This window comes from Dipodomys spectabilis, unplaced genomic scaffold (genome assembly GCF_019054845.1).
Source record: "Dipodomys spectabilis isolate Male_0828 unplaced genomic scaffold, ASM1905484v1 ptg000669l, whole genome shotgun sequence".
NCBI classification, from domain to species: Eukaryota; Metazoa; Chordata; class Mammalia; order Rodentia; family Heteromyidae; genus Dipodomys; species Dipodomys spectabilis.
In genome coordinates this window covers 6,712,712-6,727,920 of record NW_024871346.1, presented here as the reverse complement: position 1 = coordinate 6,727,920, position 15,209 = coordinate 6,712,712, and the positions used below count along the sequence as shown (strand labels likewise).

Below are 15,209 nucleotides of genomic sequence, written 5' to 3'. Positions count from 1 at the left end.
GACGGCGCCTTTTCCAGGCCCACAAGCCAAAAACACTTGGCTGACAAAAGGTCACGTGAGCGGAGGGACATCGGAGGTCCAGTCATCCACGCCCCTGGGCTTCGGAAACGCAGTGCGGACTGAGCGCCCCCGCCACGCCCCCGCCAGGCCCCGCCCACCAACCAACAAACCACGCCCCCGCCCATCGCACAGTGGCTCCGCCCCTCGACTACAAGTCCCATCCGCCCCGCGCTCGCGCACATTACGCCACGGGAAGATGGCCGACACGGCGGCCGGAGCCAGTGGCTCCGGAACGGTAAGGGTTAGAGGCACAGGACCAAAACTGAGGGAGTGTGGGCACGGACTGGGCAACAAGCTCATACCCACGAATCGAGGCCCACAGTGAGCTCCTAGAGCAGAATGGACCTTGTGGCCATACGCCTCCCCTCCCCATTCCCCAGGGACTTGGCAGCGGCCTCCTAAGTTGAGGTACCCGAGACTTGATTGGCTCGTTTCCGGTGGGAGGTGGGAACCCGGAACACCTTCTGATTGGTTGGAACAGAACGTTTTTTCCCTCTCATTGGTCAGCCAGAGTCGGGAGGGATTCCCGTTTCAAAATATTTAGCTTCCCTGTATTTCGGTACTGCTTACCTTTGCTTGTGTTTCCCTGGAATCGTGTGGTGTAAACTGTTTTAAATTTCCTTGTTAGGGGCTGGGAAGGTGGTTTAGTGGCAGAGTGCATGCCTTGCATGCATGAGGCCCTGGGTTCAATTCCTTAGCACCACATAAGCAAAAAAAGCCGGAAGTGGTGGTATGGCTCAAGTGGTTGAGAGCTAGCCTTGAGCTGAAGAGCTGAGGGACAGCACCCAGTCCCAGAGTTCAGGCCCCACGACCAACCAAAAAATAAATAGAATAAAATTCCTTGTTAATGAAATTATATTAAGATGGGAGGAAAGGGAGATCTTGTGCCCCCCCCCCCCCTTTGGAAAGTAAATATATTAGTTCAACTCCATCATGCATGTTGTGTATTCTGATAATCTGCTACCCTAGAAAGTGTGTGTGTGGCGGGAGGGGGGGTGGGGGGGTGGGAAGGGGATGGGGGGGTGGGGGGGTGAGGAGGGGTGGGAAACCCCACCAAAATACTCTGCCATATATCCTGTTGGAACGCTTGTGTCTGCAGAAAGGTTGTCTGTTTAGAGCATTCTGGGTGCTCAATTATTACTCAGCCAGGTTCTTAAAGTCAAAAACATTAAACAGTGATTATAAAGAGGATTTAGCTAAAGAGCTTTTGCTTGCCATTGATGGTGTGTGAACTACCGGATCACATCCTGTCCTGTGGTTGAAAGTCTTCTCTCTTTATGGGCTGCTGATTCACAGAGATCAGGAAGTAAACAGTCCACCAACCCTGCAGATAACTACCATCTGGCACGGAGAAGAACCTTGCAAGTGGTTGTGAGCTCCTTGCTGACAGAGGCTGGGTTTGAGAGTGCAGAGAAAGCATCTGTGGAAACACTGACAGAGATGCTGCAGAGCTGTGAGTACCAAGACACACTAGGCCTTTTTTGAGTCACTGCCAGCATCAGTGCCCTGGGTTGTCATGCTTTTAGAGAAGACTGAAAGGGGGACTGGGGAAAGCATGGTGCAATTTCTTACAGGCCTTAGAATAAAGTAAGTCTGGGTGTAAATCATCACTCTGCTGTTTGATAGCTTCTGAATCTCACATTCCTCGTTTGTGAAATGGTATAATAATGAAGTTTTATTTTGTGTGTGTACCCATACTGGGGCATGAAAGTTCCTCAAACTCTTGCTTACCTTTTTCACTCAAGGCTGGCACTCTACCATTTGAGCTACAGCTCCATTTCCAACTCTTTGGGGGTTAATTGGAGATAAGAATCTCTTAGACGAGCTGGGAAGGTGGCTCAGTGGTAGAGTGCTTGCCTTGCATGCATGAGGCCCTGGGTTCGATTCCTCAGCACCACATAAGCAGAAAAAGCCAGAAATGATGCTATGGCTCGAGTGGTAAAGCACTAGCCTTGAGCTGAAGAGCTGAGGGACAGTGCAGTGCCCAGGCCCAGAGTTGAGGCCCCATGACTGGCCAAAAAAAAAAAAAAAAGAATCTCTTAGACTTTCCTGCCTACGCCAGCTTCAAATGGCAACCCTCAGATTTCAGCCTCTTAAATAGCTAGGATTACAGACAGGAATCACCTGATCCTAGCTCCCTAGCTAGCCTTGAACCATGATCCTCCCAATCTCAGCTTCCCAAGTGGCTAGGATGTCAGGCCTGAGCCACCAAAGTCCAGGCTCCATCTCTTGACTGTTTGGACAGTACTACCGCCCACATGGGTGAATCTGCTTGAGTCCTTGCTTTCAGTTTATTTGGGTGTAGACCCTGAATGGAATTGCTGGCCATTGTGTGTTTTAACTTTGAGAACTATGAGTAAGACCCTATGCCCTTGATCCCTCCACAGACATCTCAGAAATCGGGAGGAGTGCCAAGTCTTACTGCGAGCACACTGCCAGGACTCAGCCCACACTGTCAGATATTGTGGTCACACTGGTTGAGATGGGTAAGTAGTTCTCCTCAGTTTCCACTTCTTCCATTTAGCCAAGAGAGGGAGGAGTCTGTTTTCTTTTTTTTTTCCTCTCCTTCTCTCTCTCTTTCTTTCTTTCTCTCTCTCCCTCCCTTCCTTCCTTTCTTTCTCTCTTTCTTTCTTTCTCTCTCTCTTTCTGTCTGTCTCTTTCTTTCTTTTTCTTCTTCCAGTCCCGGGGCATGAACTTCTTCCTTCCTTCCTTCCTTCTTTTTCTTTCTTTTTTTTTCTTCATCTTCTTCCAGTCCTGGGGCTTGAACTCAGGGCCTGGGCACTGTCCATGAGTTTCTTTTACTCAAGGCTTGCACGCTACCTCTTGAGCTACAAGGTTACTTTTAGCTTTTTTCTGTTTATGTGGTACTGAGGAATTGAACCCAGGACTTCATGCATGCTAGGCAATTACTCTACCACTAAGCCACATTCCCAACCCTGTTTGCTTGTTTCTTAGGCTTCAATGTGGACACCCTCCCTGCTTACGCAAAGCGGTCTCAGAGGATGGTCATCACTGCCCGTAAGTTCCACACGTGCCCCCCCCCGCCCCCCTTAGCCTTTAAAAAGAATGTTAGTATCCATCCAACTTCTTGTTCTTCAGCATGCTCTTTTACATAGCAGCCCTGACTAGAAGCCACCTTCCTATCTACCTAAAAGCCTAGATTATTGTATATGGGGATATTAGTCAAGGTTACACAAGGTCACAGGCAGGGTTACTCAGCAGAGCTGGGAATTGTGGGGAAGTGATCATCTCAGATCCTTATGTCATTGAACGAAGTATAAAGTACCTTCTATTTAGAAAATTGTGGCCGGGCGCTGGTGGCTCACGCCTGTAATCCTAGCTACTCAGGAGGCTGAGATCTGAGGATCACGGTTCAAAGCCAGCCCGGGCAAGAAAGACCGTGAGACTCCTATCTCCAATAAACCACCAGAAAACCGGAAGTGGCGCTGTAGCTCAAGTGGTAGAGCGCTCGCCTTGAGCTGAAGAGCTGAAGGACAGCGCCCAGGCCCAGAGTTCAAGCCCCACAACCGACAAAAAAAAAAAAAAAAGAAAATTGTGGTCCAGAGAGAAAAGGTTGTTGTAACCATCTGTGATTCTGTTGCAGCTCCAGTAACCAATCAGCCAGTGACTCCCAAAGCCCTCACCGCAGGACAGAACCGGCCCCACCCGCCACACATCCCAAGCCACTTTCCTGAGTTTCCTGACCCCCATACCTACATTAAAACTCCGGTGAGTGATGGAGCCGCCCTGGGGACTCTGCCTGGTGTAAAGCAGTCTGTTACTCCTGAGCCTCAGACTTGTGTCCTGAAAATTCTTTTTTTTTTGTTATGGGGCTTGAACTTGGGACCTGGGTGCTGTCCCTGAGCTCTTGTGCTTAAGGCTAGCACTCTACTCATTTGAGCCACAGCACTACTTCCAGTTTTCTGATAGCTAATTGGAGATGAGTCTCACAGACTGGAAGTGGTACTGTGGCTCAAGTGGTAGAGTGCTAACCTTGAGCTGAAGAGCTGAGGGACAGCGCCCAGACCAGAGTTCAAGCCCCACAACCAAAAAAAAACCTCTCACAGACTTCCCTACCTGGGCTGGCTTTGAACCACAAACCTCAGATCTTAGCCTTCTGAGTAGGTTTATAGGCATGAGCCACCAGCACCCAAGCTAATAATATAATATTTCACATAACTCCTTTTAAATTCATCTGGGCCTGGGGCCAGTGGTTCATGCCTGTAATCCTAGCTACATAGGAGCTGGAGCTCTGCAAATCATGGTTCACAGTCATCCCAGCCAGACATATTGAGACTTTTATATCTAGCCAACTAGCAAAATGCCAAACTGTGTGGCTCAAAGGGTAGAGCACCAACTATGAGCAAAAAGGCTGAGTGAGAGTTGGAACCCTGCTACAGGCACATAAACACTGCAGCGCTTTCGAGGCCCTGGCTGTACGTCAGTGGGTGGAATGCCCTAGCAACCATAAGGCAGAGCCCCAAGGGGATCGGAGCTGCTTTGGCTCACCTTAGTGTCTTCGCTGTCCTCTCTTTAGACCTACCGAGAGCCTGTGTCGGACTACCAGGTCCTACGGGAGAAGGCGGCATCTCAGAGGCGAGATGTGGAGCGGGCACTCACCCGCTTCATGGCCAAGACGGGGGAGACCCAGAGCCTTTTCAGGGATGACGTCAGCACCTTCCCATGTAAGCCCCCCTCCCCCCAGAGGCCCTGTCTTGCCACCTGAGACCCTCACCATCTTCCCTTTCTCTCAGCTGGGTAGGGAGAGTTGGCTAAGCTTCTGTCTTTCTCCTGGATGCACTTAGGCTTCAGATTTCTGGCTCCTTTACCCAGGTCTTCTCCTGTCCTAGAGCCATGATCCTAAAACAGAACTGTCGCCTTGTGAGCTCGGCTGCTGCAGGGACTTTGAGTTTAGGTTTCCTGGAGAGTAGCTGAGCCTGCCACAGATCTGATGGCTCAGGGTGAAAGGGACGCTGGGATCTGGGCCAGTTGCCCATCGCGATGCCCTTGCGCAGGTCATCTTTTACATAACTACATTGCAGCAGGATTTGGTGGTGCTAACCAAGTTGTTTGTTTCCATAAGAGGTCTCAGGTTCTTACCTCAGAGGGCACCAGGGAGATTGGTTTGGGGTTGGTTCATTTAGCAAACCTTATGAAATGTCTGTTGGGTGCCCAGTGCTGGAAAAATACTGGCCAAGAGTCACCAAGTGCCAGATACTGGCGCCCTGTTTTCCTTATGTCATGGTATTCAGTCTTCCAGAGGGTCTGGGAGTTAGGGCCTGGCAGCAATCTTTGCAGGAAGCTGAGGCCCAAACAGAAGAGAAATAAAGTAGCTAGCTAGAGGTCATGGGTTAATATGTAGCATTCACACCTCCTTTTGGCTGCCTGGCCACGTTAAAAATAGTATTTTAAATATTTATTTGTTTAGAAATTGGGTCTGAGCCTGGCACTGGTGGCTCACACCTGTAATCCTTGCTACTCAGGAGGCTGAGATCTGACCGGATCCTGGTTCAAAGCCAGCTGGGTAGAAAAGTTCATGAGACTCTCTTTACACCAGTTAACCAATAAAAAGCCAGAAGTGGAAGTGTGCCTCATGGAAGTGTGATAGAGCATCTTCAGTGAGTGAAAAGGCTAAGGGAGAGCTTAAGCCCCATAATCTGCAGAGGGAGAGGAGGGGGAGGGAGATTAGAACTTTACTATGTTCTGACTTGGCCTCAAACAACTTTGGGCCCAAGTGATCTGCCTCAGCCCATTGAGCAGCTGGGACTACACGTGCGTGGGTTTCTTATTCTCATTCTTACTGAACTGAAGCTCTCTCTTTTTTTGAGGTCATGGGGCTTGAACTCTGGGCCTGGGAACTGTCCCTCAGCTCTTCAGCTCAAGGCTAGTGCTCTACCAATTGAGCCACAGCACCACTTCCGGTTTTCTGAGTAGGTTTATTGGAGATAAGAGTCTTACAGACTTTCCTGCCTGGGCTGGCTTTGAACCGTGATCTCAGCCTCCTGAATAGCTAGGATTACAGGTATGAACCACCACCGTCTGGCTACATACACTGTTTTTAAGTTCAGTCTGTGGACCTAAGTCCTTTGGGCTGGAAATATCAGTATCCCTGTTGGAGAAATGAGGCTTGAGGCAGAAGATCCCAAAACCAGTGCCCCACTGGGCTTCTGTATCTCCCATTCATCTGAGTTCAGTTGTACTGACTAAAAGGGGCACTGATGTCTGCTTGCCTGAGTTGGAGTCTCACTCTGCTATTTCCCCCGAGGCCAGTCTCTGTTATTTCCCCTTTGCCCTCTGCACCTCTGCTTCCTGCCGTGTCACGTGGAGGGAGCGAGGATGACAGGCACAGGTAAAGCCACAGTCTGGCCCTGAACCATGGTGAAAGGAAGTCCGTGTTGTCTCTGGGTGCCACTCGCTGATGGTCCTGAGGCTTCAGGCAGCTGCGGGGACTCTGTGACATGGAATCACACCTCTCTCCCACCCAGTGATCGCGGCCAGGCCTTTCACCATCCCCTACCTGACCGCCCTCCTCCCCTCCGAGCTGGAGATGCAGCAGATGGAAGAGACCGACTCCTCCGAGCAGGATGAGCAGACAGACACAGAGAATCTGGCTCTTCACGTCAACACGGTGGGTCCCCGCTCTGCCTGCCCTGGAGTACCTGAAAGCTCATCCCCTCTGCCCTCCCTCTAGGAACTGGACATTCGGTAACCCTGGTCCCTGGCTGGATGTTAGATGCCAGGCATTAGATGCTTTCATGATGGCCCAGGAAGAGCCATCCCCTGACGGGCTAGGTCAGAGCATGAGGTAAGTCCACTGGATGTGAACCACGGCTGCCTGTGGACCCCTGAATTCTGAGAGGCACTGTAAAAAGTGGGAGGCCCCGCCTCTTGGAGCCAGACTGACCCAGCTTCAAATCGCAGTTGTGCCTGGATTAACAGATGTGTGGCTTGATTGACTCACAAACCACTGAACATGCATCAGCGCAAGTAGGAATAAAATAGAGTATCAGCCTACATGGGACAGGGGAACCTTCAAAGCCAAAGATTCTTACAACAGTACAGAGACAGCCCTTCCAACTCAGTAATGCTATTTGCAGGGGCAGGGGCAGAAAGTATAATTGAACGCTTCATAATTCAGAAGTATAATTGTATGCTTCATAATTCACCAAGGGGCAGGTGGCGCCAGGTTCCCCTTATACTGTGCCCTGTCTTCCCTTTCCTTCACAGAGCCGCTGTCTCAAGTCTCTCTCTCATGGGTCCCTCTGGACACAGCACTCTTTTGGTTGTTTTAAACTGGAACAGCAAATCACCAAAAGAGCTCTGCTGCCCTTTCCTCTTTCACTGTACACATCTTGGTAATCACTCCACCCCGGTATGCTGAGCACCTTCTTACCTTCTTCGCTGCTTCGTAATATTCCACTGTGTAGATGTCATAATTAGTCCCCTGTGGACATTTAGGTGGTTTTCTGCCTCTGGCAATGACAGATACCATTACAGTGGATTAAATGAGGCTTTAAATTATGCTTTTAGTGTTGATAACAGTACCTCTCAAGGACTGTTGCCAGGCTGTACTTCTTTTGAGCCTAATTGTAGTTTCTCCATGTACTTGAACATGAAGGAATGATTCATGTTAAATTAGTGTACAGTCAAATTTTATTCTACATCTGAACTGTCTGCCTGATGCAGGCAATCCAAATATCTAAACTTGTACTCTTAGGGAAAATGACAAATTATTCCACAAGCATTTATTTAGCACCCAAAAATCAGTGCTGTTCTGGCTGCTTGGGATAAAACTGTGACAAATACAAAACAAACCTCTGCCTTTTAGGAACTTGTGTTTGGCAGTGGGAGAGAGGAAATAAACATAACATGCCATTGTTATGCATAGAACCAGAGGTTAGGTCCAGGGGGAGGATGCAGGTTTGGGTTTAAAGCCAGTGCTGAGGGCTGAATCTGAGCAGAAACTGGAGGAATCGGGGTGGGGATAGGGGTGGCGCATGTGCATATCTGGGAAGTGTCTGGGCAGGGGGACTGAGGATCAGGGATCAAGGCCTTGTCGACTGCTTTCAGAGCTGGGTGAGGTTAGACATTTCTGAGCTTGTGAAAGCATCACTGATTCAAGGGAGTGGACCTGAGAGGGAGAATGGAGAGGAAATCTAGGCAAGAAATGGTGGTGGAACTGGCTAGATGCTGCTGATAGCCTGCCAGACTGTAGTGGTGGGCAGAAGGGAAAGCAGGAAGGACTGCAGAGTTCAGTGGTATTGGAACAATGGCACTGCCATCACCCAAGATTGACGCAGGGGCCAGAGAAGAGCTGGTCAGGCCCTGGAGACCCTGAGGCACGTTAGGAATGCCTAGAGAAGCTGATGCCAGAGTGGAGGTGCTGAATGAGCAGCTGGCTGAACTCACGAGAGCAGGAGAGCGATGAAGAGACAGATTGGAGTTGCTGGTCTGGCAGTCTCTCTAAGCCACGAGACCGAATAGGTTTGTTGGCACTGGTGGACTCCATCTAAGTCCAGCCTGTGCAGGCCCAAGGAATTCCTCCCAGGCCCTCTGCCACCATCTTTTCTGCAAATCTCTTGATCAGTTGGATGTTTTAGTTTTTTTTTTTTTTTTTCCTGAAGCCAGGACTCAAACTTACTGTTTGATGCTTTTTTTTTGGTCAGTCGTGAGGCTTGAGCTCTGGGCCTGGGCTGTCCCCCAGCTCCTCAGCTCTACTACTTGAGCCACAGCGCCACTTCCAGTTTTCTGGTGGTTCATTGGAGATGAGTCTCACAGATTTTCCTGGGCGGACATTGAAAAGTGATCCTCAGATCTAGCCTCCTGAGTAGCTAGGATTACAGGCGTGAGCCACCAGCACCCGGCTGAGCATTGAACTTTTGTGGCATCCATGGAACCAGTTGGCGGCAGTCTCAGTATTCTCCCATCTTTGACTCAGAAGGAGCTTTAGGCCTCCTGGAAATGACCTTGAAGTCACCTTGGAGACAGGAAGTGGACCATAGAGAAGTAGCATTATAAAGGAGGAGGTAGATGCTATTCCATAAAGCCAGTAAGAATTTGAGGAAGGCTGGCTTGTGGCCTGGCACCTGACCTGGCACAAGCCAGATTGGTCTTGGCCTTCATTTTGAAGAGGGGCACCAGAAGGCCCAGAATGGTTCCAGGTCTTGTCCCACTGGGACGGGGCAAGCACCCAGGTCCTGTGGGGCAATGGTGCTGTGCAGAGGACAAACTTGGTGGACAGGCCGAGCACACAATGCACCCTGGGAAAATGTGTTTTCTCCAGCAATCTGGAGGCAGGTGTCTGCACCCTTGCCAGCTATCCCTTGTGGGGATCCTGCCTTTCATTTGGTGCCAGCTGACCGTGGCATCCTGATGAAGGACAGGGTTTGCCCCTGGCTGGGGGAAGTGTGCCCTCCTTTGCCTCCAGTTGCAGAAAGAGAATTTCTGATTTGTCCCTCATAGAAACCTTGGCATGCCTCTAGGGGGCGCCACCAGACCAGCCTCAGTCAAGACTGCTAGATTTTTTTTTTTTTTGGTTTGATTCTCCACCAACTGGTGCTGCTTCCTGCTGCTGCTGCTGCTGCTGTTGTATAAGAGTCTCACAGGTTTTCCTGTCTAGGCTGGCTTCAAATCTTGACCTTCAGATCTCAGTCTTCGGAGTAGCTAGGACCACTGGCGCCTAGCTTGCTGCTTATCTTAAAGAACAGGAAAACAGAATATATAAGAGTAGAAGAACCAAACACTCAGACTGCTGGGACAATTTTTAGATTTTCAACCCATTACCTTTCTTCTGTGTCGATCCACAGTTGTGTGACTTTTAAAAAAATGATTGGGATCATACCAATTGAATGTAAATATTTCTTCAAAATCACATTTTCCTGAAAACAGAAACATTAACAACAACAGAGGGTCTGGAAAGGTGGTTCAGTGGTAGAGTGCTTGCCTTGCATGCATGAGGCCCTGGGTTCGATTCCCCAGCACCACATAAGCAGAAAAAGCCAGACGTGGCGCTGTGGATCAAGTGGTAGAGTGCTAGCCTTGAGTTGAAGATCTGAGGGACAGTGCTCAGGCCCAGAGTTCAGGCCCCATGACTGACCAAAAGCAAACAAAAAAAACAAAAAAAAACAACAACACAACCCCACCAGAACCCGGATCACAGATGACACATTGGTACCTGCAGGCTCTGTTCTGCCCCATTGCATTTCTCAGGAGCATGATAGTTGCTACCTTGCTGCAAGTACTAGATATTAGAGAGCCACTGTGGCTTTGTCAGCTTGGGTCTAGGAAATGCCTTCTGCATGTGATTTGTCTCTCTGGTCATTCTTTTTCTCGCCATTGGACTGGGATTCATTTGTCTCTGTCCCTCCCCAGTCTGCATCTTTCTAAGTCTGCATGTCTCGCCTGCCCAAGCGCCTGAGCACTCTGCCATGTGCTTCCCTTTGTCAAAGCCAATAGTCCCAGCTTCCCGCTGCTACTTGTAGTCATTGCCTGGGCCTCGTGACATCTAGGGTGGAGGAAAAAAAAAACTGGAAAGAAGGTGGCTTCCAATTTCAATGAATGAGACATGGATGGTAGTTCCTATGAGCATGATCTCTTGCCTTATGCTACTGGTGTTTTGCTTTATTTCGGCTTTTGCTCAAAGGACGATTCTGGAGCTGAGAAGGAGAACACTTCTGTCCTGCAGCAGAACCCCTCCTTGGCAGGAGGCCGGAACGGGGAGGAGAGCATCATTGATAACCCCTATCTGCGGCCCGTGAAGAAGCCCAAGATCCGCAGGAAGAAGTGAGTTGGAGGCCAGGGTCCAGCGCCCGCCCCCATGCAGCCTGTGTGTTCCTTGGCAGGAAAGAGGCCTCACCCCTGGGTGATGGCTGGAGAGAATGGGCTCAGTGGAGCCATGCCTCTCCATATCGTATTGTTGGGTACATCGAAGTGTTGTGCAGTCCAGGGATGGCCCCCTAGCAGCCTGGGGCTGCCTCTCCCACGAGAGCCAGCAGGGGCCAACAGGCAGCCTCCGTGCTTCTTTTCTTTCTAGGTCCCTCTCGTGAGCAGCAAAAGAAGCTGGCCTGGGAGGGCTGCAGACTCCACCCTCCTGCGAGAGGAAAAGCCACCGGAGGGAAGAGGAGAGGGGACCTCCGTGTGGTCAAGCTGAGGCTGCAGGGTGTGGTCCAGCATGATTTTATAGCAAAGCTTCTGTTCACATGACCTGTTTTGGAAGTGGAGCTGTGGCTCAAGTGATAGAGCACCAACATTGAGTGAAAAAGCTAAGGGACAACACCCGGGCCTTGAGTTCAAGCCTTAGTACCAGCATGCTTCCTTCCCCCCCCAAAAAAAAAAACAAAAAAGTGTGTGTGTGTGTACACACACACTTTTTTTTTCTTCTGGATGTTTGTTCTGAGGAAGAAATGACAGTACAAATGACATTTTCTTAACCAGGCCATGCTGCTGCATGCCCAGGTACAGGGCTACTAGAGACACCATTTTTATCACAGGACTTGATTTCTTTGCAGCCCTGAAGAGCAAGAGAGGCGGCAAGAAAAGGAAGCATTCTTTGCCACTTTGCTTGTTTTCCCATGGTCTTGGCCCAGTGTGTTTGGTGTCACAGGTCCCCTCATTAGCTCACAAATCATTGATCAACCCAGAACCTCCTTCTGATTTCTCCTCTGGATCATGTTGGATGCTTGCATGGGCAGCTGGCGGAAGTCAGGGAGCGTCGTGAGCAGATGCATTAATGTGCAGGACAATGAAGTGTCAGGGCCTCACTGATTGTCTGGCCAGCAGTGGATAAAAGCTCAAAGCAGGGCCACTGTGAGATTCATCATCTGTCGCCTGCTGGGCACTGTGACCTGCCCCACCCAGGCAAGGAGCCAGGAGTGGGGGTTATGTTATGCTGTGACTTGAGGAGCCCTGGATTTGAAGTGGTGAAAAAGGACATGGAGTAGGGGGAGCTGGGAGCTGGACTTGGCCTTGATGGTGAAAGTTGAGGACCCCGCCAGTGTACTGGAGGCCAGGATGGATGGAAGGCCGCAGTCCCTGTCTGCGTGGGCTCAGTGGGCCAAGCCAAGGTGTCTCCTTGAGAAGCAGATCTGAATCTGTTCAGCCTCGTCACCTCCTCTGAGAGGCAGCCTCTTCCTTGAGGAACCCAGCAAAACGAGGAAACAAATTTTTAGGGAAAGTGCTGGGCAAGCTGCTCTCTTTTGGCAGGATGGGAAGGAAGACGTTTATGACAGCGCAAAACCAAGGAAGGCAAGTGCCAGTGGCCCCTGGAAACTGGCAGAGGCCAGACACAGTGCTTCCTGAACTAGAATTGAATTTGATTTTATTTTTTGTCAGTCATGGGGCTTGAACTCAGGGTCTGGGTGTTGCTCCTGAGCTCTTTTTTTTCCTCAAGGTTTAGTGCTCTACCCCTTGAGCCACAGCAGTACTTCCAGTTTTCTGGTGATTCATTGGAGATAAGAGTCTCACAGACTTTCCTGCCTGAGCTGGCTTTGAATCACGATCTTCAGATCTCAACCTCCTGAGTAGCTAGGATTGTGGGCGTGAGCCACGAGCGCCCAGCTTTTTTTTTTAAAGTAAGGATATGAACTCAGGACCTTGAGCTTGCTAGGTAGGTGCTCTACCACTGAGTCATGCCTTCAGCTTCTTGGGCTGGAATTTGAAGGTCCGTATTTAACTTCTACCCCCCCTGGAAAGCCATCTCTTACTCCTCTATTCCCATGGTGAATTTGGATCGTGTAGAAGAAACTGCATGGTGGTAGGCTCCTGGATCCTGTGGTCTTGCTGATGTTCGGGGCCCTCAGTGGCTTTGTCTCAAAGGAAGGAACTGCTTGTCAGGAACGGACTAGCAGAAGACCATGACAAAACTGGATTTCCCAGCTCTGGACCAAACAGGAGCTCATTGTGACCTGAAAGTTAGAGTTGAAAGCAGGTAGACTAGACTTTTGTCCAAGTTCGTGATTGTTCTTGGGGGTCTGTGGTCCAGTCAGATGGAATCCAGCCCCAGCCATGACGGGGCTCAGCCTGCTCTCCCACTGCCTCTGGGGGAAGTTGCCCCAGCCAACGCCAGCACCCGTCAGGTGCGGTGCCGCATTGGGGCTGGGAAGCAAGGCTGCGCTGTGATTGTGTTCCAGATGAGAGAGACACACACACACACACACACACACACACACACACACGACGTGAAAGGCTGACACAACTGCTGTTGTTGTAGTGAAGGCTTCTGAGTCTCTGTATATATTTATAAATTTCTATTTTTTTAAAACGGGGGATTCTTGCAGGTAAGAAGCAGTCAACAGAAGTAGATTACAAGTGTGATTTGCGAGAGACCCATAATACAAATTCATAATAAAAAGCTTTGTAAATAAACTTTGTGTTCAAAATTATTGCAACATGTAAAGCTACCTGTAGATTAAGTACCTTCAGCCCTTCTGTTGAACTATACTCTGGGAGCTTTTTTTTTTTTCTGTCAGTTGTGGGACTTGAACTCTGGGCCTAGGCGCTGTTCCTCACTTTAAGGCTAGTGCTCTTCCACTTGAGCCACACTCCACTTCCAGTTTCCTGGTGGTTCATTGGCAATAAGAGTCTCATGGACTTTCCTGTCCTGGCTGGCTTTGAACCATGATCCTCAGGTCTTAGCCTTCTGAGTAGCTAGGCTTACAGGCGTGAGCCACCAGCCCCTGGCTTCTGGGTACTTTTATATTGGAAATTATCAAACACAAAATTGGCAAGTATGCAAATTATCAAACACAAAATTGGCAGGTATGCAAACCCATTCCATATATCTCAGCCTGCTTCAACACGTGACAGCTTGTCAGTTCTGTGTCACTGATTTCTCTCATTTTTCCCTTTACTTCTTCCTGGAGTAGTTTTCATATTTTCTCCTTTTCTTGTGCTGGGGTGGAACTGGGGCTGCAGGCTTTGTGCATACCGAGCCTGTGAGCAGGTGTGAGCAAGTAGGAACAGATGCTCTACAGACGCTTAGCTACATCTTACACTCTTGCAGGTTTTTTTTTTTTTTAAGCAAATCCCAGTTTCACATTGCTTAATTGACAAATGTATCATTTTGCAGCTCTGATCTTTAAGTTTTACTTTTGAGAAAATTACAGCTTCACGGGATGTTTCAGAAAGTTGTACAGAGGGGCTGTGCGCCTGTCATCCAGCCTCCCCGTGACAGGGTCTTCATAAATGGTAAAACACCAAAGCACGCGCACAATCCCCCAAGCTCATTCACTCTGTGTGTGTGTGTGTGTGTGTGTGTGTGTGTGTGTGTGTACGTACACAGATTCCTGTAACTACATCGCAATACACATAACAGTTTTACTTAGTAGTCAGATGCTCTGGATGAGCCACACATCCAACCCTTAGGCTTTCTCTCTCCTGGGGCTTGAACTCAGGGCCTAGCTGCTACCCCTGAGCTTTTGTGCTCTGCCACTTGAGCCACAGCTCCACTTCCAGCTTTTTGGTGAAGAATCTCACAGACCTTCCTGCCTAGGTTGGCTTTAAACCATGATCCTCAAATGTCAGCCTCCTGAGTAGCTAGGATTATAGGTGTGAGGCACTGGTGTCCAGCTAGGCTTTCTCTTTAGAATCATATCCAAGTCTCTCTTCTTTCTCATCCCTAACTCTTACCAGTTGCTACTTTGCTCTCCAGCTCTGGAATTGTATTTAAAGAATATCATATAAATGAAATCATAAAGTACATAAATGTTTTCAGTTTTTTTCCATTCACATAATTAATTTGACCCACCTAGGTCATTACATCAATAGTTGTTTGTTTGTGGATTGTGGATCTTGAACTCAGGACCTGGGTGCTGTCCCTGAGCTCTTCAGCTCAAGGCAAGCACTCTATCCTTGAGCCACAGAGCCACTTCTGGTTTTCTGGTGGTTAATTGGAGATGAGTCTCATGGACTTTCCTGCCCAGGCTGGCTTTGAACCATGATCTTCAGATCTCAGCCTCCTGAGTAGCTAGGATTACAGTCGTGAGACTTGGGCACCTAGCATCATTGAGCTTTTGCTACTGGGGTGCTGATGCGGAAGCTGGGTTACAGGGGACGAGCCTTAGCATCTGAGTGGAGCCTGACAGCTCCCAAGAGACGTGGAATGTCAAATGGCAACTTTAGGGCCCTGAAAGGAAGGTGGTAGTGCATGTGGG

General features: G+C 49.4%; 1 protein-coding gene and 1 long non-coding RNA gene across 2 annotated transcripts; one reads left to right on the top strand and one right to left on the bottom strand.

Moving 5' to 3' along the window:
• Window positions 1–199: 199 nt before the first annotated feature.
• Taf8 (TATA-box binding protein associated factor 8) lies at window positions 200–11,341 on the top strand. Its single transcript, XM_042672089.1, has 9 exons — window positions 200–295; window positions 1,357–1,513; window positions 2,448–2,546; window positions 3,016–3,078; window positions 3,665–3,789; window positions 4,598–4,745; window positions 6,546–6,688; window positions 10,703–10,842; window positions 11,093–11,341. The coding sequence occupies exons 1-9, from the start codon at window positions 257–259 to the stop codon at window positions 11,103–11,105; spliced, it is 927 nt and encodes a 308-aa protein (XP_042528023.1). The 5' UTR covers window positions 200–256; the 3' UTR covers window positions 11,106–11,341.
• Window positions 2,219–12,442, bottom strand: LOC122101628. Its single transcript, XR_006146398.1, has 3 exons — window positions 11,427–12,442; window positions 6,108–6,112; window positions 2,219–2,229 (listed from the first exon to the last, which is right to left on the bottom strand). It is a non-coding gene; the product is annotated as an uncharacterized LOC122101628 (long non-coding RNA).
• Between the last annotated feature and the right edge of the window lie 2,767 nt (window positions 12,443–15,209).

Excerpts from the sequence above, each read along its gene's own strand:
- Taf8 (XM_042672089.1), top strand. The coding sequence starts at position 257 with ATGGCCGACACGGCGGCCGGAGCCAGTGGCTCCGGAACG. Across the intron at positions 3,079-3,664 it reads GAGGATGGTCATCACTGCCC|CTCCAGTAACCAATCAGCCA; the intron begins GTAAGTTCCACA and ends ATTCTGTTGCAG. Across the intron at positions 6,689-10,702 it reads TGGCTCTTCACGTCAACACG|GACGATTCTGGAGCTGAGAA; the intron begins GTGGGTCCCCGC and ends TTTTGCTCAAAG.